The 27,653-nt window shown below is 38.9% G+C and overlaps 1 protein-coding gene across 11 annotated transcripts in view; it reads left to right on the top strand.

Moving 5' to 3' along the window:
- Window positions 1–27,653, top strand: part of LOC139938531 (uncharacterized) — an 81,922-nt gene that overhangs the window by 28,583 nt on the left and 25,686 nt on the right. For 9 of the 11 annotated variants that reach the window (XM_071934213.1, XM_071934351.1, XM_071934135.1 and 6 more), the window contains 6 exons: window positions 9,636–10,609; window positions 11,255–11,352; window positions 17,521–17,590; window positions 18,286–18,483; window positions 22,526–22,687; window positions 26,887–26,922. In XM_071934213.1, coding sequence (XP_071790314.1) covers window positions 9,636–10,609; window positions 11,255–11,352; window positions 17,521–17,590; window positions 18,286–18,483; window positions 22,526–22,687; window positions 26,887–26,922 — 1,538 coding nt within the window. Of the gene's footprint in view, window positions 1–1,104; window positions 1,223–3,879; window positions 3,910–9,635; window positions 10,610–11,254; window positions 11,353–17,520; window positions 17,591–18,285; window positions 18,484–22,525; window positions 22,688–26,886; window positions 26,923–27,653 lie in introns of those variants that run through there. The other 2 variants (XM_071934495.1, XM_071934876.1) reach the window with 2 other exon arrangements.

The raw sequence follows: 27,653 nt of genomic DNA, 5'->3' as shown, positions 1-27,653 counted from the left end.
TCTTACATCCTTATCAAGAAATATCATAACTCATAAAATTTCAGCCAGTACCTAGAAATTTTTAAAAACAATTATCGCATTAAATGTTCAAATCTTTTAAAAGTTTTTTTATTTACAGAATTAGTTGAATTCTCTGTTATACATAAAATTACATGTACATTTAACTGTCACGTTTTTTATTTATTTGGTCCCATGAACATGAACACATGAATGAAGGAAACAAATTCATGCTCTTTAACAGGTTCCAATGTTTGAATATTCACGCGAGTCTTTTAGTCTTCAGCTTGGCTTCACATCCTACATAAAACGCAAAGTACATATTGTAAAAATAGCATTAAAACAGCTCTACAGTCTACACGTATCCAAAAGGCCTACAAAAATAATGTTGTTAAACGCACATTATTATGTATTATTCATGGCACTGTCAAATGTACCATCTATGAGATGTATTCGGATTAATATGTACAGTCTGCATTTGTATAAAATAGGCTAATGCTTTAAATAAATCATATCAAATTGTACGCCATTGAGCAGTAAGTATTTATTATTTCATGAATTCTTATCTTGCCTCCATTTCGCTCTCATGCTCACATTACCTGCATGTATCAATGTTACCCATGCCCTTTCTAATTAATTAACAACTAAACAGCCTGGGATCCCTAATATAGCACCACAATGCATTACCTCATCGCAGCGACGTGGCCGTAAAATATGTACACTTATGCAGGTCACTCCTATTAGCCGCTGGCCGGGTCAGCAACCTGGGATCGGAAATAACATTGTACCATTGACCGTGCTCGATCATGCACAGGGATTACTGAATGAAATTGTAATATTCGATTGGAGAAGTTCCAACGTGGAACTGGCAACCCTGGGAATAAATGAGGTAATGCCTGCTCGTGCACGGATGTACGTATAAAAACCTGACATGTGGATTTTTCTCTGTTCTTCTGTCATTGAGTTTTGGTTTGAGATGAACGGAGGAGAGGCTCTGCTCAACGATTTATTTGTTTTTTTGCAAAACAATTTATTCACGTTAATTACCTCTTTGGTTTGATTGTCTGTGTGCGGACTGACCACGGAGAGAGATTGGTGTTTGGACTTCGGATCTGTTTTGAGTATTTTTCTGACGATTGTTGAACCATGCTTGGATTTGTTCTTCCGTTTGGTAAATCAAAAGGGAAGAAGAAGAGGAGGAAAGTCGAGATGGCTCGCCTTTCTGGTAACTATTGTCTTTGTTTATCTGGGAATGCATTGAATTCAACAAATAATTTGATTTGACTTTTCTGTTTTGGTTTGTTGAATATTTGTGTTTAGGTTAAACAAGGAAGGTAAACTTTCAGAGCAAAAACTTCATCATACTTTATTAGGGAAATTGTACTTTTACAAGTTTTGTTGTGTTAGGCTTGTTTATGTGTGTATATTAGGTGTCTGATTAGCTGTCAGATGGTCAGATAATAAAATGTTCTTCCCTGGCGTCAGAACAATTATGCTGTATCGCAATCACTCTTATTTCCTATGATTGTGCAGCACTTCAATCATCAATCACTCTAGATGTATTTATTCTGTATGATGGTATAGAAATGTTTTGTAGCAAGATAGTGTACATTGCAGTACTGATCACAGATGAGATAATGAATGTGCTTGTTAAGTTGAGACTTGATATTCCTCCTACTTTTAGTAGTGTCTGATTTCCTATTTTGTTTGTCTTTGGATATATCAAAAAAACTGTGATTGAATAGCTTGATAAGTCTATAAGCCTGCACCATGTGTACATGTAGGTCAACCCTTGTAAATGTAAATGTTTCCTGTTTTTTCCCCCCCAAGGACCAAATCATGCTTACAAGTATATTACACCATGGAGGACTAAAGTAAAAAAACAAAAAAAGACAGGAAGCTGTTATTTCTCTTGTCTACCCTAACACCAATCAATTATTTATGTAGCCAATTAACCCCTTGATTAAATAAGCAGTGGTTTGTCAGCCACTGTTGTGTGCTCAGTCATTTGTTTGGGGAGTGTGTGGCTGATAATAGTAAGGAATCAGTGTAAACAAATATAGGGTAGACATCCTGGTGATAAAGTTAACAACTTCCACCCCATCAGGATTAGGGGTTGTTTGGGTTTGGGTTAGGGTTAGGGTTTGATTGCTGACCAGTAAGCCAGTAGAATCTTCTAGAATGGACACTGCTGGATACCTGGTCATCCTGATAGCTGATTTAGAGATTTGGATGTTTATTGTTACAATAATAATAATAATATTTTTTTATTATTATTATTGTAACAATAAACATCCAAATCTCTAAATCTGCCAATGTGTGTGTAAAAAAAGGCTGGCTAATGCAGTTTGTATATATTGTTGCACAGAAATGGTCCGAATGCACAGACGTGCTGTGGTTATTTAGAAAAATTGCTCCAGTTTCCGCGTAGTTTGCCTGCTTGCAATGTAAATGGTCGGCCATAGAAAGCTGCATGTTCTGCTTTGTTGTCACCGATATCTGTGTAAATGGCCCTTAACGCATACAATGACACAATTACTGGGATTAGAAATTCTGGCACAAAAAAACTTCCGTAATTTTGAATAAAAAGTGTTTGGTTATTTTATCCATGTAGGCCCTAGGCCTAGTGAAACATATTTTCAATTTAAAAATATTTGCTTTTAAAATGTGCACTTTTATCAAGCATTGTGCAGGGGGGGGGGGGGAGTACATGAAGACACATAACAAAACCCATGTGCAATTATTGCCTTTAACCTTACACATGTAAAAGGAAACGCACTTGTCATTTTCCCTCCCCAAAATCGAAGGACAAAATGGAAAGTAAATAGAGCACAATATAGTAGCTGTTTAGGTCCTGCTGGGCCTTGACCCATGCATGGTCACAGTTCCCATACATACTTGGCATGGCTAACCAACCAATGACAGTTCTTCTAAAAAAAAAAACAAGAGGAAAAAAAAAAGGAAACCATAAAAGGTGTGACAGAGAAGCGTAAACAAATGTCTGATGCTTTATTCTTTTTCATTTGTCTAGGTTAGTGTCCCACTGCGCCCCAACACTTTATTTCTTTATTATTTCAACCACTGAAGAAACTTGTTGAATTTTGAACATCCTTGTGGGACCCCAGGTCTTTTTTTAAGTCACATGGGAAAATCCAAGCATGCAAAGTGAGAGTACATGGTCTTGATGTTGATGTCCTCAAATTACGTTCAACTTCATTACTAAGTGTTAATGCACCTCATTGCAGTGCACTTTTCATTCCAGATGCCAATTTTTTTAATGTTTTTAAATTATTTGTTTATTTGAGTCAAAATACACTGAAATAGTTCTGACACTTCTTCACACCCCATGTGTGATTTTTATAACTTTTATTTCTTAACTTCCGAGAGTGTGAAAGTCCCACAGTGCCGTGATATGGTTTCTATAGTCTTCGTCAGAATGAAACCCTTCCCTCCTTCTACACCGTAGCTGATTTGTTGACATAACCTAGCCTTCAATCCATGTCTTCTATATTTCATGCTCTTTCAGCGGCCATGTTTAGATAAGCTTGTGGGAAAAACATTTTGAAAGAACGGAACTGCTGTATATACCCTACCTGTTGCCACATACAAGCAATTGCTTCCTGTGGCCACCACCAAACAGACCAAACCAAAACCTCAACAAAAAAACCTTGACAAAGAATTCACTTTTGTTATCTCAAGTTCAGGTATTTCGTATGCAAGGTTTTTTTTTATTGTGCAGTTGCGCACATTGGCATGTGGGCAATTGCATTATTCATACTGAGGGGGTAGTGGTTGGCTGTTGACTCAGTGTGGATGTATGTCTATAATTGGACTGCGCTTTATTTCCTTGGTTAGTCTCTGAATCAGCTGGAAGCCTGGAATATTACTTGTCTGGACCAAGAAGAATAAAACGTAAATATTGTCAACCCATAGGGCCTAACATTTGCCGCTGTAATCATGCAGTTCTCTGGGTATGTACGTTGTTAACTTATCATCGACCCATCCCTCCAAAAGTTTGAACATTACTTTGTGGTTGAGATTTGAAAAGTGGTTGAGTCTCTCTCTGTGAAGAACAAAGGAGCAGTTGTTCCACTGCAGTTGTTCAGGTATTTCTTTTGACAAGGTGTACATGTGTTTGGTGAGCTAATTGTACCCGTGATACGTGAGGCCGAAGGCAAGGCCCATGTTCAGTTAGGACAGTAAACCCAGTCTAACCAGTCTGTCTGTTGGAACAGCTGGAATAGCTTAATGCCGGAGTACCACTTGGGATGTTACGTTGTGTGTGGGTATAAGTTGTAACTTGGCACTGTTACCGGATTTATTGGATTTTTTATATAATGCTGGATTTGTGTCTATTCAAGTCATGTCTGTGGCGATGATAATGCAGCTTCGCATGAGGATTGAAAAGGAACTTTTCCCTGCAGGTAAATTTCTAATGATCAACTGGATTTGTTATATTTTGATTGGATGATTTTTGATATTTTGATCGTGTAGAGTCGTCTTCTTTGTATCGGGAATCTGGATTTGTTAAATGAAGTCAACATTTTTTGCCAAGTAGATGGTTTAATGAACAAGTTTTTAAAAAAGCAACTTGAATGTACAACGAGCACAGACAATGTGTGGAAGTTTTTGGTTTGTTTGCTTTTTTAACTCAAACAACTAATTGAAATTAGAAGTGAACTTGAAACTCCAAATAAGTAACACAGAACTATATGTGACATTAATTACTGAAATGTTTCTAGTGTTACATCATGGAGGTACACTCTATGCTCAGTCAGAGAAAAGTTATAGGGCCAGGGAGTTGGTATGAGGTGATTACATGTTTCATTGATGGATTGAAATCAATTCAAAATGCAGACTTTCTTTGAAGATACAAATTCAGTTAAACGAACATAAATCTGATTCATTGCCTTTTTTTAGTTAAATGTTACACTTTCAATATTTAAAAAGTACTATGAAAATACAAATCTTATTCTTGGAGGCCAGTATTTTGGAATTCCTGGCACAAGTTAGTAATTTCTCTTCCATATGCTGTTGTGGGTCTACTCAGTCTTCAATTCACTAAACAACTTTCACTGGCAAAGTAGATCCATCAAAGTCCAGATGATTTTCTATTACTTCCTTCGTTTATGGTTATTCCAACAAATTTGTATTCTCAGTGGTATTAAACCATTGGCAGTCGGTCATCATCAGCCGTACTATCACTCAAAAAAGCCATAAATAAATGAACAGGATGAAATCTCATTATTTGTGTGGTGCGTGACTAGGCTTCGGTGTGGTAGGTCCAGGCATGGTAAGGGCATTTCCATATGGGCATAAAGTGAGGACATTTCTTGATGTGTTGTTGGATATCTAGTAACTGTTATGGGAAATTGTGGTCACTCGTTGTAGCAACTGTCAAAAAATCACTGACGCAAATCATGTTGATGGTCAGAAGGTGTTCCTTCCTGTGTGATAATAAAAAACAAGTCAGACTCGGAGAGGATTCCGAGTGAGGGCAATGGGTGAGCTGGTACTACAAGGCCAGAACTTTTATTATGGATGTGAAAAGTCCCATTTTCCTGAGCAAATGGCACTTTTATTGGGTAAATTGAAATGCTTTGAATAGCTTCAAGGGTCAACTAGACATGGGTAAATGAGGTGATGGCCTGGGTGGTTTTGGAAAAAAATCCTAGGCCTGTGCAATACCATTACTTGACACTTGATTTATCAACAAATGTGTCCTCTTTTTTGAGTTCAATTTCCTCTCTTCAAATTGGACTCCCAGTTTTTGACTTTCAAGAGTTATTATCATGATTTGGCAAAACTAAGCATGTCTGAAAGTTCACTGCTAGCATTGAAGTTATAATTGGATGCCCATGATTCAGAGGTATGGGAGACTGTTTTAGCCCAACTCCTATACGTGCAATGGAGTATAGCCTCCACAAACATTTAATGGAATAATTAGGAAAGGATGTCAAAACCGGTCCAAGGCTGAGGTCGGAATCTACACCTGAGTCTTGACCTTTTAGTGTCGCTTTTTTTGTGATAGCCATGGCTCAGGTTTCTCTGTTTATAAAATATTATGAGGGAAATATTAGTCTGGTGTTATGTTCCCCAGAATAGCAAAACAAATGCGAACTATAAGTCAAGGACCGCTTTTCGTCCAGCAATTTTTACATCTAGCAAAATACCTAGACTGAATGGTTTTGTGCACACTCAATGCTAATTGGGTAGCAAAATGATTTTTTGAGTAGCAAATGATAATACCTTATGTGTAGCAATTTGATCAAAAACAAGGGAAATTGTTCACTGCATGTTGGGTTGCCCATGTGATAATAGCAGATTCTACAGGCTTTGTAGATATTTTGAACAATGTAGGCGCCTAATTTATGGTACCTCTAAAACAGTACCACCCTGTCACTTCATGAACCTCTTCTTGAATCCTAACATTCAATGTAGTTGAAAAGTGTACCTAAAAAAGGTTTATTTTATCATTATTTACACATTGAATTAAACAAACATAACAATATCAATTTGCTGATTGTAATACCCCACCCAACCTTCTGGTAGAATCATCAATTCCCACATAACTGGAATTCCTACTCCATCCAACCAGACAGCAGACTAACATGTGGTTCGATTTAACTTTATACAGGGTGATTTAATTAGAATTCCGGAAATCAGGGCTGTGAGTTGTCACTTTTAAAATAGAGTTTCTAGTGTAGTTCATAGGGATATGATACATTAGCAGTGAGGATGGATCAGTATCACGCTCATCGTTCAATGTGCTATGTGTGATAATAGTTGTATATATAAAGGTATGGTCAGATCATAGATGGTCAAGCCATGATCAAACCTTGATCTATGTGGTCGGACACATGCACGCAGCAAGGACATGCAGTGACCAACACTGCTTCTTTCAGCACATCCAAACCGAGACTTATTTCCCAGTGAACCAACTAAGTTTTCTCGCCCTGTCTGTGGATTTACTTGCTCGGTGCTCGGTGTGTGTCAGGAAAATCATGATTTCTACGGTCCATACGTCCGTTATGTGCCATGTGTACGGTATGTGTTTAAAACTTTCTGTCAGCCCTTGCATGTAGTTTGTAATGTTTGTCATCATCAAGAAAGTAAGTCATATTGTTGGCAATTTTACTTAGCTTATTGACTTGATTACTTTTTTCAAACTGCTGAACTGTGTTTTTAGGGCAGTATTTTACAACCTAAATTTTCACTGTGATTTTCTTAAATATAGATACCCAGGGATGATATTCTTCCTACTTCAGTCTGATTTCCGATTTTGGGCCATTGGAAAAAATCAGAAAAGATGTGATAAAATAGCCTAAAAATCTAATAAAGCCTATACCATATGTACATGTTGGTCAGTCTTTATACTTGATAAAATGATCCCACGTTTTTTTAAGGACCAAATATCATGCCTCAACTGGTATTTCTTTGGGTGTTTTTCACTTGATATTGTTTGTTTAATGAAACAAAAAACACCAAGTTGTTTCCCAAAGTCGAGTGCCTGATTCTCCACTCGGCCATACAGGGTATTGGTGTAAAACAAACAGTCCCTCAAAAAGTCCAAACTGGACCTTGTTATTATTTGCCAACTTCTCATCCTCGTAGCCTCTGAGCTGTGTATATAATACAACAAGGTTCCATAGCGTCCAGTCCTTGTATTTCAACTCTCACTTTACCCCCCTTTGAAACATAAGAGTTGTGCGACACATTCCTGCCGTGTTCACGCAGCGCTTGGTAACTGGTCACCCACTTGTTCTTAGAACTTCTCTTCCGTTATTTCTTTTCTGACTCAAGACTTTCATCTGGTACCCAAAGTAAACATACCTAACACCAAAGGGTTGTTTTATTTTCACCCAGGCTGTAGTTACTGTTTATCTTGTGATTCTAGTCGAAAATATCCCCGTATTGTTCTCAAGATGTTGAAAGGTACACAAGTTAATGATCGAATAACAAGATCAGTTTCTGAGATATATCACCTGCTTCATCACTCACTCAGTTCCGAACTATGGGTGAATGCAACACTGCTATTGTTTTAAATTATAAACCATTTTTGTTACAGCAATTTACTTGATACTAGTATATGGCCTAGATCATCTTCTCATTTCATGGTTTTTAGTTCATGGTTGTGTGTAGACATGTGTAACGAAGTTTCCCTAAAGTTGGTGTGGGTTACAATTGTTTATACAGCCAGATATTTGATGTACCGGGTTGTTTATTGTCCTTCTGTATGACGTGTGGTTTGACCTACCATTATTCACTTATTGAATGCTGGAGCCTTTCTGAATAGAATAGCAAAAGTGACAACTACATTTACACTTTGGCATACCATGTTTTGACAGGAATTTTTCAAGGGAAAACTCCCACACACCTGCAAGAAACTATTATTAATTTTCTTTTCTTCTCAAACATAAGTGTTTTGGTGCATGTAGTGGATGTGGTCTCATTCTTTCAGCAGTGAAGTTCCACTTGGTAACATATTTACTTTAGAAAGTGGCTAAAATCCAGCTCTTTGTCAGGTTTGTTATGAAAACACTTAATTCGAAAAAGAAATCACACCCTTGCAATTCTCTAAACCATCAAGGTGTATCCACACAGTAATTGGATAGTTTGTGTAATAAAGTACTTGTCTCTCAGTACCACAATAATATGATGGAGCGAGAATGGAGGAAAGATATACCCTCAAGCTGTTCAGCAAACCCCCAAGGTCCTCAAAGCACTAAATACAAGACAAACTTTAATTCCACTCCAGTAGTGCCTAATTTACAGGCAACACCCCTCCAGCAAATTCTCCAAGTTGGTTTTTATTATGAAGCACAGTGGGGATTTCAGCCACTGGTCCATCAGGACAGACTTTCCTTTCATCTGTGGTGTGAGGAGGAATTTTGTGGTTAAAACCTCAAACATGATTTCTGGCTCTTGTAACAGTAGATCCTAAGAGCTTGCTATTTTATATTGATAGATTGCACAATGTTTTCTCAGGTGGGTTGGGGGGCTTTTGTCAGTGGATTTGGGGATGAAAATTCTTGCAATTACTTGTTGAGAGCATTGAGAGAGTGAGTTTCGCTATGTGGAAGGGTAGTGAAAGATGTAACTTTGTAATGCATACCAACTTGTGTTGTAGTTTGTGGTTTTTAAAGAAAGAATAATCAGTTGTACCTTTTATACAGGAAGACTCAATTTCATTATGTTAAAATTTAAACTTTCGTTGAAGTTAAACTGATTAAAAGGACAAAATATAGGATTTGTCAAATATGAATCTTTACCAGCGTGTTACCTTTTCTTCGCCCGTCCTACATCCATGTAGGCCCTACAAGTGGAGTATTACAGGTACTTAATTTTCAGGCCTGGCATTTATCTCTTTAGAGGGCATGCACAAGGGCTAGCCTATATATTTTGCAAAGGGCTCTTTCATTGGAAAATCATAAAGTCAAAGGAAAACTTTTGAAGGAGCACCTAGGCCAGGATCAGTGGCAAGGCCTTGGCTACCATGGCTGGCATGTAGTTCCAGTCCTGAATGTGTGCATTTGTGCTAAAACTTGTAAACAATAATTTTCTTAATACCAGAATTGACACCAAGTTAACTGTAAGCCCTATATCATTTGTTTTCTTCTTGTCTCTTCCATGTACAGATTCCTCTATGGAAATAGCGCCTTCACTGATCACACTGTATGACAAGTATGCATCAGACAGAGAACTCATGTCTATCCAAGAGAGTGAACCCACTGAGACGGAATCTCCCAACAGAACCAACAATGACGATGAGGAGATCATCGACACTGAGCAGGGAACAACGGGAATCAGGGTGTCTGAGGACCAGGAAGACAAGCTGGCAGAAAGACCAGAGTGTCTCATGAATAACGAACCAGATGAGGAAGACACTGAAGCGACGACTCCAACATCCCCCAACCAAAGTTTTTTATACAAGCCTACACAGCCGGACATGGAGAGTGATTTTGATTTGATCAAGGAGAGCCTCAAACCAAGGAGTGAGAGCTGTGCAGCGATTTTGGATGAAGAAAGTACTAGAGCCAAGATGGACCAGGTGGAGACTGAAATAACCTGTACTACGGCTCACTCAGAGAGCAAATCCAATTCATCAAGTCTTGAAAAACACAGCAATCAACCAAAACGCAAAAATGCTGCAACAACGCCGCCCGAAAAGACGGACACTAACGCAAACCTGAGAAGTTTCCAAAGGACTCTATCATTCGGCGCTCGATTGGCCAGAACAAAGTTCAGTCAATTTATCGAGAACAATGCTCTCGGGAAATCCAAAGGCGAAGTTACAAACAAGAAGCCTCTTGATACAGTTTCTCCCGTTAAGCCGAGACAGAGACTAAGGAGCGATTCTGAGCCTGCTCCAATGGCTGCCATCAGAATGGACCCTAAGAGGAAATCCTCCCGTATCAATCCTACCATCTTGGCGATGGCGGAGGTTGAGAACGACGCAATGTCCCCGACGGCTTCCCCTGCTTCAACCCCTCCCCTTAAACCCAAGTCCCCACAGTCCGCAAGACTAAGCTTGTCATATCTTGATCAGAAGTGCAAAGAACTTTTAGACACGGAGAGGAATTATGTGGTGGATCTTGCAGATATCATAGAGGTAAATAAACAATCTGGACTGATTCAGAAGTCATTCCAAAATTAAGTTCCAAGTTTAAAAATCAAAGAGTGCTTGTTTCAGGCTTTGCCAAGAACAAAGTTTGCTATATATACAAGGGTAGCGACAGAAATAACTTGTTGCTAACACAAACTAGTGGTAATCCAACCAATGAGAAATCTTGTAGAGTTTCAGATCTTGTAGGAATTCTAGGCCTTAAAATTTCTTGGCATTTTATCCTTTTATGTATCAATACATAGTCTTTTACGCTTTTTTCTTTGGTTTATGACAAATGACAATTGAACCAAGTGCAATGTTGCAGGATAATCCTTTTATTTTTTTTAATTTTTTTTTTAAATTAAACCAGCAAGCCAAAATTCAATCTATAGAAAATGTGACAATTGAACCAAGTGCAATGTACCCTTGCAGGATAATAATTTTATACAAGGTTTCATGAAAGTTTTGTTGTTGAAAGTTTTGTTGTTGAAAGTTAACAAACCAGCAAACCAAAATTCAATTGAATAGAAAAGTTTCACAACTTTAAAGTTACCTGTAAAGTAATGTTCTGCAATCTACTCTATAAATACTTGCCATTGATCTAACCTAAAACCATGCACAACTTATTGACAGTTTATGTACTTCTCCTAGGGTTACAAGTATCCCATGGCAACGACTCGGAATCTAATGAGCCGGATAGAACAAGACACCTTGTTTGGTAACATCCTGGAGATCCACGCTTTTAATAAGTAAGTCTTGTCTTATATCCCACTCTCAGGTCAACGTCATAGCCATTATCAGTGAAAATACATCCTGTGTCTAGGTCTAGCTAACTAGGTGACCGGTGGAGGCTGTAAAAGTTGCTATTCAAGGATTTGTTTGCGGTGTGCGCTTATCAGGCATGAAATTCTTCCTGCTTAAGTAGATTTTTTTTTTCTCTTGGAAAAGTCTGAAAAATTGTAATAAAAGTAGCCTAAAATGTCTATTTTCTTGGACAACACCATGTGTACACATGTAGGTCAGCCCTTGTACTTGATAAAATAATTCTACTTTTCACGGCCGGGACTCGAACCCACACTCCACTGAACTGAAACACCAGATCTTGAGTTCGGTGCTCTTAACCGCTCGGCCACGACACACCCCAGTGAACGCTGCAGGTCACTCAGCAGAACATTAAGTCAATGTTTCTGGAATCAGAATGTTATCAGCTGCTGAATGTGCACCTCCCATGCGCCACATTAATAACACATGGGAACACCTGCGAACCACGCGGTGACCTCATCCAAAATAGCATCAATGTAATCCTATGTTAACCCATGGTTAGCCATAAGTTAAACCCCCAGTTATCACCAGTGAACTGTGTGTCCTCAGTAGATTATTACACTGGAGTATACGCAGTAATGAGTTCATTAAAATGATCATACTCCAAAGCACCTTGTCAAAATAATAAACACCATGTGATTGATGTCAGGCCATTTTCACCTTCAGTTTTTACTCTGCCAACAATCCCAAGGAAAGAAGAAAAAACCTGAATTAGCCAGGCTTATTAGATTCTTTTCCCACCCCTCTCTTTGGTTGTATGTTGTTGGAAGATTATTCAGGTGCGGTAATGTTGATGGAAATTAGCTGTGTGGTGTAGTTGGGTGATATGGAGCAGCCAGTAGCCCCAGGGGTAAACCTTGATATAGCTGTATTACATGTTACCTCTACTAGTACTGCCAAAAAACACTGGCCTCGTTGTGTGTGGAGTTGCCACTCTGCTCTTGTCAAGAATGTCATTTCGTAAATGATTCAAGATCATTTTCTTGATTAATCATGCCTCAGGCTTACTTTCCTTAAAGGAGATGTAATTTCCCAAGGGTGAGATTCAAAAGTGGGTGTAATTACCCACCCAGTGTATTGCCAAAAGCGTGTAGGTTTATGTTTAAAGGGGTGGTCCATAACTAGGTGTGGAGTGGTTTCATTGTAAAACAAAATTAGCTTAAATGTGATTTTGGTTGTGTTCTGTTGAAAAGGGTGATTGAATTTCTGCTTTCCTTCAATTTCTAAATAAGGACTTGGATGGCTGCAGGCGTGATGAGATGGCCTTGTAGCTTCCAGTTAGATGGACTTTCTGTGCCACTGGTAAAGACATTGTCTGACCATCTGACCTGTCTTTGGTCTGTCTTATTACTGCTTCAGTATTTAACCCCTGGTCATTGGCACTTGTCTAAGAATGACCAAGTGACAACGAACATGTCCTGTGATGCATAGTGAATTTATGTCCCTACTGTGTCTTGGTCACAAGTTTTGAAACTGAGTCGTCGTCGTCCCGGAAATTACCTATATTGGGGGACAATTCAGGGCGGGTATGTCTGGAACTCTGGGAGGAGATTCATGTCTGATAAAGAGAAATGGAGCGTGTCATTATGATCATGACACACATAATCAGGTTTCATGTTAAGGTGAAAGTCAAGGGGACTGAGTCAGTGGGTGTCTGTGTTTACTCATATTGCAATCAGGAGGCACCCACAATGTGATGTCTGCTTTTAAAGTAAAGCCCGGCTCATACATCCTGCAAATGCGAACGCGATACGAATTTTGATTACAAACTTGCAACAAATAGTTCGCGTCAGTTGACTTGTGTTCAACTCCTGCGAAAACATTCGCTGCAAAAACAGCCCTGTGATGTCAAAATTCATATCGCGTTCGCAAAATTTGTATCGCAGGAAGTACATGAACCGGCTTCACTGCCTTTTGTACAGCCTCTCAGTAATGGATAGGGCCACCAAATCGCCAAACCAAAGAAGAGAAAAGTTTTTTTGAGGAAATTTGCAGACTTCTGAGTGGGTTTTTTCATTCAGTGTTTGAAGCTGAACATGGTTTTGTCAATTTGTATTGGCGACTTGCCTTTGACATTTTGTACAGGAAGGTTAGATTAATCTGCTTCCCCCCCCCCTCCCCCCTTCCCCTCACTATCAGCCCAAGCCCCCTTTCCCCTTCCTTACCTGGGAAGTCTATTCCCCTCGTATGTTTTTCAACAGTCTTTCCAAAGAGTTAGCAGGAACCTGCTTTATATGTAAAACCTGATGTTCCCCGGACCTCAACATGACTCACCGGAAACCGTGCTGCGATCTAAATCTGACTTCCAATCCTGTGAGACATTTACAATTCAAAAGTTCAGCAATTATAGCTTTTCATGGAGGTTTGCTTTGTGGAAAAGGTTGTCCTACACTGTGAGAGTATGTGTGAGAGACATCCAACACTATAGTCTGGTGACTTCTTTTGCAGCACCTCAATAATTTCAAAGTTACTTGTTTGAGGTACTATCAATAAGAACATTTTTCCTCCACAAATCAATTTGTTCAGACGGTTTCAAAGTAACACTCATGGTTATTCTCATAAAGGTGGTTTTGATGGATGTTGCACGGGCAACTGCCAATAAGCATGGACCATTTCATAGCCAATAGTTCTGGAGCAGTCTGGTTACCCGCATCAATCTTCTCACAGCGTTAAAGAGCTATGGATTCAATTTCATACAGCTGCTTTAAGCTGAAAGAGTAGCTAAGCAAAATTATGCTGTCCCAAATAAGGGTACCATTCAAAAAGTTATACTTTTGCAATATTTGCTGCTTTAAATTAGCAGCACTATGAAATGGCTATGAAATGGTCCATGCTTATTGGCAGTTGCCCGTGCAACATCCATCAAAACCACCTTTATGAGAATAACCATGAGTGTTACTTTGAAACCGCCTGAACAAATTGATTTGTGGAGGAAAAATGTTCTTATTGATAGTACCTCAAACAAGTAACTTTGAAATTATTGAGGTGCTGCAAAATTATCTGGGCTTGGGATTTTTTGCTCACACTGCAGACGTGACTCTCTGATTCATTCATTTTTATGCACAAAGGGGGATCATGTGAAATATGGGACCTGGGAACATTGCTTCAGAGCCCAGACGGAGATCTTAACTGCAGTGACCTGCTTTTCTCTAAAGTATATGAATTTCCGGTGAATAAGAATGTAGAGTCTGATAGAGTTCAATCCCAGCTTGATTTTTGTAAAAAGGACATTGAGGCAGTTCAGAATGATCCTTTCAATGATGGAAATGTGGCACCCTCATTTTTGATGGCTCCTAGCGATGCTTTATTGTGGGGTAACATTTTGCATTCTAGTCTGTCTGAAAAACCAGAGAGAAGTTATTGTATTGCTGTCAGTAGTGCGCACAAAACCAAATTGTTGCACTGACGGTTATATTCACACACCTCCCCCTTGATGACAAAGGAGAACCTTTCTATATTAAGTAGAACTTGCTTACAATACAAAGCCTTTAGCTGGCTCATGTGCAGCAGAGCTATAGAGGAAGGGGCTTTTACACCTTGTGCATGGTGGCAACGTTGCTTTTTGTTTTCTGAGTCAAACCATTTTGCAGCAGGGCCCAGTGTTGAACCATGGAGGAAGACTTTCTTTTATTTTTCACTGCATACTTTTTTGAAGGTGTTATTTGTGTGTGATGAAGACTTGTGCTCTCTGTACATATGCCAGAGAACTGAAGTCAAAGGACAACCCTGTCATAGATTTGTTGCTCAAGACAATGCTGAATGTTATTGTAAACCCTATTGGGGAAGGGTGTGGGGCTTTACAAAACGAAAAAGACAGGAATCGTGAATTTAAGGGGGTGGTGGCCCTGTGAGATCAGTGACCAGGTTGTTGGGTCAATAAGAGTGAATGAAATTAAACCACATGTGCTGTATTAAGTTTTTAAAAGTTAAGTTATGGTTTTATTGAATTTGAAATTTTACCAGTCCAAGTTATAATCCCTATGATCAGGGCCCAATTCCATGGCTCTGCTTACCACAAGCAAAGAATCGGCGCGTGTGGAAGCAGGGAACTGTGTGCTTACATCAAGCGTATTTCAAGGGTTAGTTAGGGAATTTTGGCTTGTGCGTACTCCAGATTACTAGGCATTCTACTCATACACAGATAGCACAGAAATTCGACGCTTGCCTGTAAGCGGAGAATGATCTAAGCGCATAATTCAACGGTAAGCAGAGCCATGAAATTGGGCCCATAGCTGTATGACATCATCCAAGGGCAACCTTTGCCATTTGCTGATTAGGGGCATCCGCAGCCCATACTCTGGGTGTTGAGGTTTGAAAGAGACTGTATAGCACTAGCGTTAGAACTACATGTAGCAGCAGACCACTGTCTTATCCAGGATGATCTGTCATACCATCCTGATAATTAGACAATCCCCAGTTGCCACAATGCCTGCTTCCTCCTGTCACCTTACCCCTTGGGCCTGCAGCACTTCATGGCCATGACAGATTAGTACAAGGGTAGACACCAGACCTCTTCCTCATCATTTGACTACCAGGGGGATCTAATCCACCATGTTTGTCATTCTGTAACAGACAGTAGTAGGAGCTTTACAGAGCTTACAAAAAACAAGGAGATTTTTCTTAAACAGTTGTTTTCATTGTAATGACCCTGGTCTTGATGGTTTACAGGAGGGGTCAGTCCTCAAAGGTCATCTTGAAAGTCTATGGAAGGACAGTGTTGTTTTTACCTGGGATTTGATAAGTCCGTGCACTGTTGTCATATTTACTAAGCTTCATCCAACTATCAGATGATGAGATCACACATGAGGCGATGCTTCCAAATTTCCTGTTGACGTCTTTTTAACTTTTTATTAGTGTACGGGTTGTGTGGGGTTTGTGTATGTTTTCCCAGTAGCGTCCATCTTGATAAAGTCTATTGTTAAAGGGTGCTTTTAATCCAATTACATTTTAAATGAGTTACAGACCTGCCGTCTGAGACCTGCCCTTTAATTTACTAGCTGAATTTTTACAACATCAGAAACTTGACTTTGTTTTTGAGGTTTTACGAACGTGAATACAACTTGCAGAGAAGCAAACAAGAATAATTCTATGCGAGATAACTTTTATGACGTTGAAATTTGACTTTGTTTTTTAGTTTTAAATGAGTTTCAAAGAACATGAATAGAGGAACAAGCAGGAAGACGTTATGTGAGATAAATCTCATTTGGTATTCATGACAAATTATAAACGGAGATTTAATTTGAAAATTATCCCCACCAGAAAGTATTCACGTTGAATTTTAAAAAGAGCTCTTTAATTGTGACTTATTCATTCATCTCCCCCTCAAGCCACCCACACACAGATCATTCAACTGCACGTACTGCAAGTATGACCCAACTCCTTTTGCACATCCGCTGGTGATGGAAACTACCTCATGACTGCCATCTCAAAATCACTCGTTAAAACACTAGAGATACACTCTGTAATGTCATCGTAGTCAAATGTCACAGTGGCGTTTGGGTTCAGAGCGGATGGAGTACAAGTACATGGGGGTCCTGGAAGTGTGGGCTGGATGAGAATGGGCTGAGCTAGGGATCAGAGGCTTTCGAGAGGGGGTTAGGCCCGGGAGGAAGCCTCTGACATTGTTGCGGTGGGGTGTGTACATGTAGTCAATGTGTTCATGCCTGTTAATATAATCATGTTATAATGAAGGTTATTAGGATCAGCTTTTGTCATCCTGGGCTTATAGCTCTTTACTTTCCACTAAGAAGCCAAAGTCTGATAACTTGTATCATTACTTATACACAATGGGGTATGAGAAACAGGAGAAGAATTATGTGTGTAATTAAACTTGGGTTCAACTTATTACATTGTCACATCCTTCCTACCCCCCCCCCATAGAAAAACCCCAAAACAATCAAAAGTTTCAACTCTAACAATATAACCCCCAAACATGCTTTGTAAATCTCATAGATTTACATAGACCACTGTGACACTCATTTGTTGAACCCGTAAGATCTGCGGAGTCATCCATCCTGAGTAGTGTAGAGCCTTGTAAGGGCGTGTAAACACGAACTCAAACTGACTGTCCATTAATTGTCTTGTCTAATTTACAGTAAACTTCTGAAGGAGTTACAGCAGTGCAATAATGATGCAGTACTGATCGCCGAGTGCTTCCTCGACAATGTAAGATACTAACTACTTTTTGCCTTCTCATCTTTCTTAATTTGCTGGCCATGATCCTTGCTTTTGTCATGGGTCTTCTTTAATATGAGTTAATAAGTTTGCTGTCCAATTTTTAGTGGTTGTATAAATAAGCACTGACACACTTCCCAATTTGGTTAAATTGTTTAAAACATTTGCCCCATGCAAGACGCATTAAAACAAAGCTATTTTTTTTTATTTCTTCAGAAAAACCATATCTAGATAGCACAGTTAGGACTGTTTAGGACTTGTTTCAATCCAGCGAGCTTCGGCCAAACATCCGTCCGAATGCCCCTAGGTTTTGAAAAATCTTAGGGACAACCCTGAACGTGATCCTGGTTCAAAGTGTTTTTTCCTGTTGTATAAGCTAAAAAGTCCCTATAGAATATTGAAGCAGATTGTGTTGAGCTCACCCCCCCCCCAAACAATCAAGCGATTTTGCAGATAAATAATTAGCCTTTAGCTACTGGGTAATTTCAGTGGTCTAGTTGGTAAGACACTGCTCTAGAATTTCAAAAGTCGTGGGCTCGAATCCCAATCGAGTGCTTGTGATTTTGTTCACAGAACTCTGGAAAATACTGAGTATACAGTGCTGACACGCATCGGTATATATTGGTTATTATAATTATTGTAATAAGATGGTTAATTAAAACTTCTGAATCTTACTTCCTGAACAGGAAAAGAGGTTCTCAGTGTACACAGACTACTGCACTAACTATCCCAACACTGTGGAGATCTTGATGGATATCATGGCCCAGGAGGACGTAGTTGAATTCTTCCGAGAATGTCAGCAATACCTGAACCATCCACTACCTCTAGGAGCGTACCTCCTCAAACCGGTCCAAAGAGTCCTGAAATATCATCTTTTCTTCCAGGTAGGTTGCAAGTGGGTTATTGAATGAGTGTCACAGAGGGCCTTAAACGGCTGTTTAAAGGTGGCAGGGCTGATGTTGTGTGATTTTTATCAAATTTTCTATGCAAGGTTTTAAACGACTTGCAATGGACTGGTTGATCTCCCCTCAAACAATCAAAATGGATTATCTGTCTCTGATATTTTTTAAAAACCAGTAGGGGCCCAAATTTTGTAGTGCCGAGTAAGAAATAACAAAAACTTATCTTTCTCAGAGAAATTACCCTAAATACCAGAGGGGGGGGGGGGTGGCATGCCTTTCCAAGATGGAAGTATACTTACTCTAGTTTTTATAAAATGTTTCCGGTTGTCGCCTTCTTGGTATTTTCCACAGCTTGTCATCAACATTTAGGAAAAAAAGATTGAAATGAAGATAAATTGCATACAATGGTCCCAGTGTTTTGATGAGTGTTGATGGATATTGACATTCAGATCATAGTTTAGGAGTAAAATCACATGTGGAATTGAGATCACAGACTAGTGATCAATGTTACAGTTGACAAACATTCGTGCCATTCATAAAAAGACAAATTGCCAGGATTCATGGTGCCATGACCATTCTCTAAGCAAACAGATAAAAGCTAGAACATGAAAGTGTTCTCCTCCGATTTTGGTTCTTAACTGCGGAAATGAGAAATTTACTTGATCTTTTGTTAAATCAAAACGAAAATTGAAATTAACAGTGGTTTCTTAGAATTATGACAACTGTGATAGTTACCATGGGGATAATCCCAGCACCCTCACCAAACCCTAACAGCTGGATGCAGGAGTGACTCATGGACACTGTGGGTTGGGTCCAATATCAACTATCAAATACCGTTAAGTGAAGCTTTAATTTGTGGTGAAGTTGGAAAGAAACTTTCGGTTTTAAAACGGTGGGTGTGTCACATCCAAAGTTATTGAAAGCATCCCAGATATGGCACAAGTTGCAATGCTAGGGTTGGTTTTTTTTTGTATTTGCCAAAGCTTATGTTGATAAACACTGTACTAGTTTAGTTCACAAGTAGTTCTACAACTGCCAAGTATCCACCATGTATACAACTTGTCATTTCTGGGGAAAAAAAATCGCCCAAAATCTGAAATAAGTTCAACTAAAAGTCTTGATGTAGTACAGACTAATCAACCACATAATCCATACCGTTCTCAAAATGTAGTTACCTTAATTCCCTTTACTTGTTTAGGGGAGTAATCACCGAAGGTATTCCTTCCTTTAACTATTTTATGTTTGGCAGTAGCGATAAAATTCTCACAGATTACATACATGGCAATACACAGTTTGGTGTACTTTTGTTGACTTTTCAACTACCTATTTGGAATATATGCCTGTGCTCTCCAACTGAACCCAGGTCATGAAGTTATAACTGGCTTATTTTGGGCCAGCCATTTTGGTGACACTCCCTACTAAGCAGCATTTAGGAACCAGCTCCTATATGTAGGATACATTCAGCCGATGATTGCAGTTTCTCTACAATAATCTGACTTAATTCTCACTCAAGGTTTTACACTTAAAGGTGCAGCTCATCAAATGAATTGTTAAACTCTCTCCGCTCCATATTGCAAAGTTAGAATACTTTTCAGTTTACATTTAGAGGGCCATTTAGTTTAAAGGAAACTGCCTTGCCCTTTCAAAAAAACACAGACTCGGGCCTGTAAATCTAGGCTGTGATGTATTTCTTGAAAACTAGAGGCCCTAGAAGGCATGCTGTGCATTTGTGGGCGTCCACAAACATGAGTTTTCCCTAAAAAAGCATGTTCAAAAATGTGCTATATTTTTTTTTTCTGCCTGCTTGATAACGGCACCATTCCAAGAAACTACTTTTGAAAACACACTTGAAAGTCAAGGTGTTGCACTTTCTTTTCTAAATTGAAAGTAAACAAAATACATCAGTTCAACTTTGTGTTGTAGCCTACTTGCAATATTTGTAAACTCTCCAAAATTGTAGAAATATTTGTGGGTATGTCATGGATCTGATTTGGTTTCTTGGTAAACAAGACTTCCAGCACCTTGTGCTGACTGTCGAACCATGGGTTCGTTGTTGAAACTTTCAAAATGGCTTTTAGAACTTGATAAGTACAAACAATGTTCCAGGCTTGAAATACATGTAGAAGTCTGCTGCCATGGTCTTCGGCTCAATGCTATGCCCCTTCAAAAGTTTCACATAGACTTCAAAATTTGCCAAGCCCTTTGCAAAACACAAATGGTCTTGTCCTCTCAAAGATGAATTTCCATGCTTGCTTATTTTAAAATAAAATTTGGTAAATATCAAGAGAAAGGAAAGTAAAACGTCAGAATCATGTATGCAACTTGTCCTTGGATCAGCTGAATTCCTCTTTTTATATTATTGGTTTCAAACTTGAAAAACACTATACAAAACAATTGGAATTTTGTAATTTCTTCCTTTTTGGTGAAGTTGCAGTTGAATGCCTGCAGAATACAAAGCTGTAGCTTAAAAAAATGTAACCTTTAGGCCTATACAAGATTTTCACAAAAAGAGTTGTCTAATTTGAAATTCCAATGATTTTTTCCGTGAAACCTAGAAGGCGGATTAAACACATGACTGGTTCCCGTCCATCAATGAATCTTCTGATGCACAACGGATATCTATACAAATTTTGTTATCAATACTGCTGTACTTGGAACTCGGAAAGGCTTTATAAACATATTGCTGTTTATCCTGGCATTCTTTACCGCACAGCTTTTGTACCAGCAAAGTTTTTTTTTACATGTACCCTCCACTTTGCTAAAAAAAATAACAAAAAACTCCCAAAACAATTGCCGCGCCTCCGAGAGTAAACATTATGAGTTGGGTTTATTTTCTATGCACAAATATGTAGCGAGACAAATTAGTAAATGCCAGTCACTGTAATTCACCCCCAGGGTCCAGTTTATCATAAATAAAAAAACTACACTCCCATTTTTCTTGTTGAACCCCACAGTCACCTTAGAGCAGTCAGGCGTGATACGTTTCACATGTTGCGAAGTGAAACTCAAGTGACTATGTCATTTTACTCGTTGGACTCCCACTGTGGGGGTATTGCTTGACTCTGGCCTTGTCTCGCTGGGTCACTATTGATCCAATGTGTACATATGGTTGACATTTGCTCTTTGTCTTCTAAAAATGGGTAGAATAGTTTGATTTTATTAATATTTTGTTTTCCATTTTGTTAAAGGGGGACAGAAAAATTGACTTTCGGTGTATTATTATATCTATTAAAGGCAGTGGACATTATTGGTAATTACTCAAAATAATTATTAGCATAAAACCTTACTTGGTAACGAGTAATGGGGAGAGGTTGGTGGTATAAAACATTGTGAGAAACGGCTTCCTCTGAAGCAAACTAGCTTTTGAGAAAGAAGTATTTTTTCATGAATTTGATTTCCAGACCTCAGATTTAGAATTTTGAGGTCTCGAAATCAAGCATCTGAAAGCACACAACTTTCGTGTGACAAGGGTGTTTTTTCTTTCACTATTATCTTTCAACTTCGATGACCGATTGAGCTCAAATTTTCACAGGTTTGTTATTTTATGCTTATGTTGAGATACAGCAAGTGAGAAGACTGGTCTTTGACAATTACCAATAGTGTCCAGTGTCTTTAATACTACTTCATTATTTTTGTGTGTGGGTTCTCACTTTGTAATATTTGGTTATACCTAAAGCTATATGAGCTTCCATTTGAATTTACCGCTCTATCTATGTATCATTTTCTTTTCCATTACCCCGAAGAAGAGAACAATTTTTTTTTCATTTTGTCATTCTGGCAATAAATCTCTTGCATGTGATGTCACATGCTCAATAAGCGCCCTCACTGGGGCCAAAAAGTGCCCTCACTAGGGCCAAAAAGCGCCCTCACTGAAGTCAAAGAAGGCAAAAGATTGGACTATGGCCGTTCTTTGTGCGTGACCTCAGCTTCCCTGTAGCGTTTCGCGTTATGCAAGGGGTCTATCAGATGCCATTGTTGTATGCCAAATTAATTAACCGTCTGATCATTTTGTTGCTTCTTGCAGGACATGTACAAACATTTTAATAAAGACGACGATGGTTACGACACCATAGGAGATACGCTAGATTGTATGACGGACATTGCTCGCTACATCAACGAGATGAAACGCAAGCATGAAGCGTCTGTCCACGTACAGGAGATACAGAGCCAGCTGATTGGCTGGGAGGTAATGATATAACTAGAGAAAGAATAAACTATTCGAAAAGAAACCAGAACCACCTCAACTCAATTAGAGATTTTCTTTACATCGTGTTACCGCAAACATTACTAGATCGTAATTCCACCATGTGCAAAGTTTTAAATCCTACTTATTTGAAAATGTTACTGTTGGTGAAGCCTGGTTCATACGATACGTGAAAGCAGAGTAAAGCGAATTATGTGATGCAAACAATTAGGTATGCGATGTTTTCCCATTGTGACACAAAGAAATTCTCTATTTTGCATTTTATGTGAAGTATGAATTGGGCTATGGTGATTGTTAGTAAGAAAAGAGTAAAACAAGTGAACAAACACGAAAAAGGTACAACACAAATATAGGGTAGCAATTAAGTGATATTTTTAGAATTCGTCAGACAAACCGCATATATCATGGGCATGGCTAGAAGACCGTAATCTGTAGAGAAGAAAAAGGGATAAATTCTTTCCAGGTGTATGACATCTGGCATGAACTATCCTTAATCAAATGTTCTTCCATCTGATGGTTAATGTACACGTGCTTCATCTCATGTCTAATAAGTCTGCTTAGTGTTCTTGATCGTTCCGTCCAAGTCTAACCATGGAGGTATAGAACAAGAGTCTCAAATATCTTGGTGGATTTGCCTAGCACCAGGTCGTGGTTGACTTTGGTTCTTTTTTTTTCAACCTAAAGAAACCAAGCTTGTGCTTCAGAGTCTTTGTCTAACGGACGGACCTAAAACTGTTCCACATACATGTCATATGACACGTAATTGGGTATAAAATCAACACAGTTTGGAGTCCTGCCTTCATGTGACCAAACCTGACCGGGACCTGAGGCGCTTTGGCGTCTTGGATATAGAGCCCCCCCTTATGTCACAATTAGTTTGAGCAGTGAATCACAGTGCCATATACCCACGTGCGACCCAGACGCCGTGGACGTGAAACAGCTGGATTTGTAAATACCAAAGTGCAATGCAGTCCAAATCAACATTATCACATAGTTAAAAAAATCATGGCAACAGATTATTGCGGCCAGGATGTGTTCAGATTGGTTTGAATGAGTTGTGCAGATGAGGTGTGCTTGCTTGGTGGTGTTCATTTAAAGGGAAAGTTCAACATTAATGAAACACCTTCGGTGGCAAATTATCAAATTATTACCTTATCAAATTATTAGGGACACCACCAATATAGGGCTAGATAGCTCAGTTGGTAGAGCGCCGACACTTTAATCCGGAGGTTGTTGGTTCGAATCCCACTCTAGTCAATTCTTTGATCAACCCCAAAAATCAAATTACTACCTGAAAGATTGCGCGGATCAAATTTGATGTTGAAGAAGTGTTCTCGTCAGTAGAGCTTTGTAGAAAGACGGAATCAGGACATAAATGTATCAAATCTTTTTCCGAGATTAGTTTTTTTCCTCAAAAATATTTATAAATTCATTCATTAAACTCCATTTCAGGCTAGGTTTTTTTCAAAACTTTAAGCATTTCTTGTATATTCATTCTAGCGAAAATGGTGATTTTTCACTTAGATATTTCAGGGTCCCTCCCCCCAAATTTTTGAGGTATGTGATCGTCAATTGATTTCACAAAAATAAGGGGAAGTATTTGATTGGCTTAAAATTCCTTGGCCCTGGTTATTAGATTTGCTCGTGCCTTGACAAACACTCGTCGGTCATTTCCAATCGTTCATTTGGCTGTTTCTGAAAGAGCTGCTTCAAGGATTTGAGCATGGAAACCGTTTCAGAGCTGCTGGTACATTCCTGAGGTTTTCTTTGGGTTTCTTTCATAGATAGAATGAAGAATGTTGACGCTGCCAAGCCAATGTTCAATCACTATTATCCATTTCCATGTATCGAAGGATGACAGATCCCCGTCAAGCGAATCTCCCTTCTTGAAGACAGTGTATACTCCTTGTTGTTACTCTATAATGACCATAACAACTTTTAAGTTGCTCCTTAAAAGTCGTTCAGTTTTCTAGAAGAGGTTATTTTTCACCCACAAAATTTTGAATGTATCTGCCTTCTGAAAGCACAATATTGTTTGCTTTCAGAAGGCAGATACATTATTATTTTCTTGCAACTTTGATGACCAATTGAGCCCAAATTTTCACAGATTTGTTATTTTATGCTCATGTTGGGATACAGCAAATGAGGATACTGGTCTTTGACAATTACCAAAAGTATACACTGCCTCTTAGAGATAAGGAAAACAAATATTCACAATTCACTAGAATTTTGCAGCGGATGTTTGCAGATACACCGACACCATGTGTACCTTTTTCCTTCTATTCGAAGCCAGCATTCTTTACAAACAGTGGGATAGAACCATAATATAACCAATACATTAGTAACAATGACATTCAAGTAGGTTTATAAGGTTGTGACATGCACTGCTTAGCACAAACGAGGCGTGACAGAGAATTATCATTTCCTCCAGTACAGGCTCACCTTCGCTATATAGTATAAGGCTTCACTAGGCATTAATGTTTTCAACCTCAAGAACTCTCCTGCCCAATTCCATTTGGGACCAGAACCTTCACCATTTGTATAGTGCATTGGGACTCCGAGTGCAATGCGCTTTACAAGAACGGTTTATTGTTATTGTTATTTCCGTTTTTTTTGGACACCGGTGCTAGAGAAACCTCCTGGATAAAACAGATTAGTGACTGATAGGACAATGCCATTACTTCTGCTTCCACACTTATTCATACCTTGAACATTCCGATCCTGCATAAACCTGACGATTCCAACACCTCGGGCGCTTCTATTTCTCTAATCCTTTAAGGTCAAGGTTTCAGAAAACAACACTCTGCCTTTTTTATCAACAGTGAAAAAGGCATGGGGATATTTTTATGAGGATAAGTACACAACTAGTTCTTGGTCACTTTCGGTCAGGAGGCACACGTATGCTTGGGATATGTGTACATAACTTAAAGGTAGACACGCTGGTGCGGGAGAATAGCTAACAAATTACTATGTTCAGGTTTTAAATTTTGTTTATTTCATCACATATTATATGTCAAATACTCAAATGATTTTGTTCCTTGATCTATTATTTTAAAGGATATGATTTTCTTCTGTTTTGGTTTCTTTGGGGGCAATATTGTCTGTTATTTGTACGAAGAAGTATGCAAATTTTTTTGAAGTTTTAAAGAAAGATGCCCTGTATTCCCCCGACTGAGATCAATCTTCCCAAATACCCCCAGCTTAACATCCATGTTACATCCCGGCAGGAGCAGCCCTGCTGTGATGCATAGTTTCCAAGCCATGAGTTAAATTCATCTCTCCGTGGGTCCATGGAAGAGATAGAGTCCATGGCATTTCAACTATTGGCCCAAGAATCTTGCCAATGCTCATCCTCATCTTGAGCCTGGAGGAGGGCACCATACCACGGCAGCGCTGGTCTTCGCTCTCGACCCTCCATCCATCCTCCAATCTCCCTACCACAACAGACCCTGCTTCCAGTTACTCTCTGATTATCCAATTGTTCTGCACCAGCGCTTAGGCTAAATCAAACCATATGTCAAAAGCAGTCAAATTAGATGTCCTTGCTGTGGACATGCCCTATTACTAGGCTTTTCCTTCATCAGATCAAACCATGGTGCAATGCAAACCAAACTGCAGTATTCTAAACAATATTTCTCTAATGTTCTGTAGAGTAAGCCTAGTGTGACTTCAAATGAGCTTATGGAACATTTCAAAGAGGAACAAAGGAGAACTTCAGCTATATTTAATAGATGGAAATTAGCATCTGGGAAAAAGATTTTGCAATTCTAGAGCAGAGTATTACCAGCTATATTCACTTCCATTTCTCCTATGCAGCCCCCAATCCTTAATACCCATTCCGTTTTCCTTCCCAGTATTTTCCCGTCTTGATGCATTGCTATTCAGAATCTCATGACCTTCACTAAATGTTTACGCTGCTTGAAAACCCCTTAGGTGTTTGTCGACCAAAATACTTTTGGAAATCTATTTGTGTCTTTAAACATGCCTGTGATGGACTCCCAAAAATAGCATTAATACTTCTCAATTGGTTTACAATAACATCATGAAAAGTGGAAGCTCACGCTTTTCAACTGTTTTTAAACTGTCAGTATTTATACCTGCAAACTGTTAACTCAACAATCGTATAAAGTCTTATCATCTAATAACAAAACCATTTCCCATGTTCTTGTTAAATCTTACAGGGTGACCTGATGTCAAGTGGTGACCTAGTTCTAGAGGTAAGAACCTAAGCACCTGTCAGTCCTAAGCCGACCCAAAAAGTTGAGGTTCATCTGAAATTAAGTTTGTTGAGCTGACCGGAAAAACAAAAACCAGCTTGACCAAAATTAGTTTGTGTTTTTTTGCACCCATGCAAACACAGGGCACACCCTGTTGTTTATATTACATGGTGGCTGGACTCCCAGTGCGTTCCATTGTTGTCAGATTTTCTGGAGTAATCAGTACTGTTTTTGTGTACAAACTGTTTCTTTTGACCTGTTACAACAAAAGAGCGTACATTATAGGTTATAACTTGTTTTTAATAGTAACTATGAGTGACCTTGGGTTGTTCAATGGTTCTTCCGACATGGTTGTTCATACACTGGTCATTTTGTTCAAAGTTTATTTGAACTATTTTGTAGCTGCACAAGAATGACATTTAAAGAGCAGCCACTTTGTTTCTTGTCCTCGCAAATCAGTGTTCCCAAACTGAGGCTGGGATAACCAAACAGCTATGCCCCAATTTGTCTTTGAGAACTAGCACTTTGCCGAGTGGTGTGTGTGTGTGAGTGCAGATATATACCTGCTGTAATGCAATACATGTAATAGACCTGGGCCCAACTCTTTTCATAGAGCTGCTTAAAAGCAGAAAATATTGCTTAAATAATTTTCTGCTTAGCAAAAGTCAGCAGGATACCAGTCACAGATGGAACATGCGGAATGGTATTTTGGCTGGTAACCTTATTCTGGT

This window comes from Asterias amurensis, chromosome 1, assembly GCF_032118995.1.
Source record: "Asterias amurensis chromosome 1, ASM3211899v1".
NCBI lineage: Eukaryota > Metazoa > Echinodermata > Asteroidea > Forcipulatida > Asteriidae > Asterias > Asterias amurensis.
Note: the sequence above shows the minus strand (reverse complement) of the source record. Positions and strands in the feature narration are given on the sequence as shown.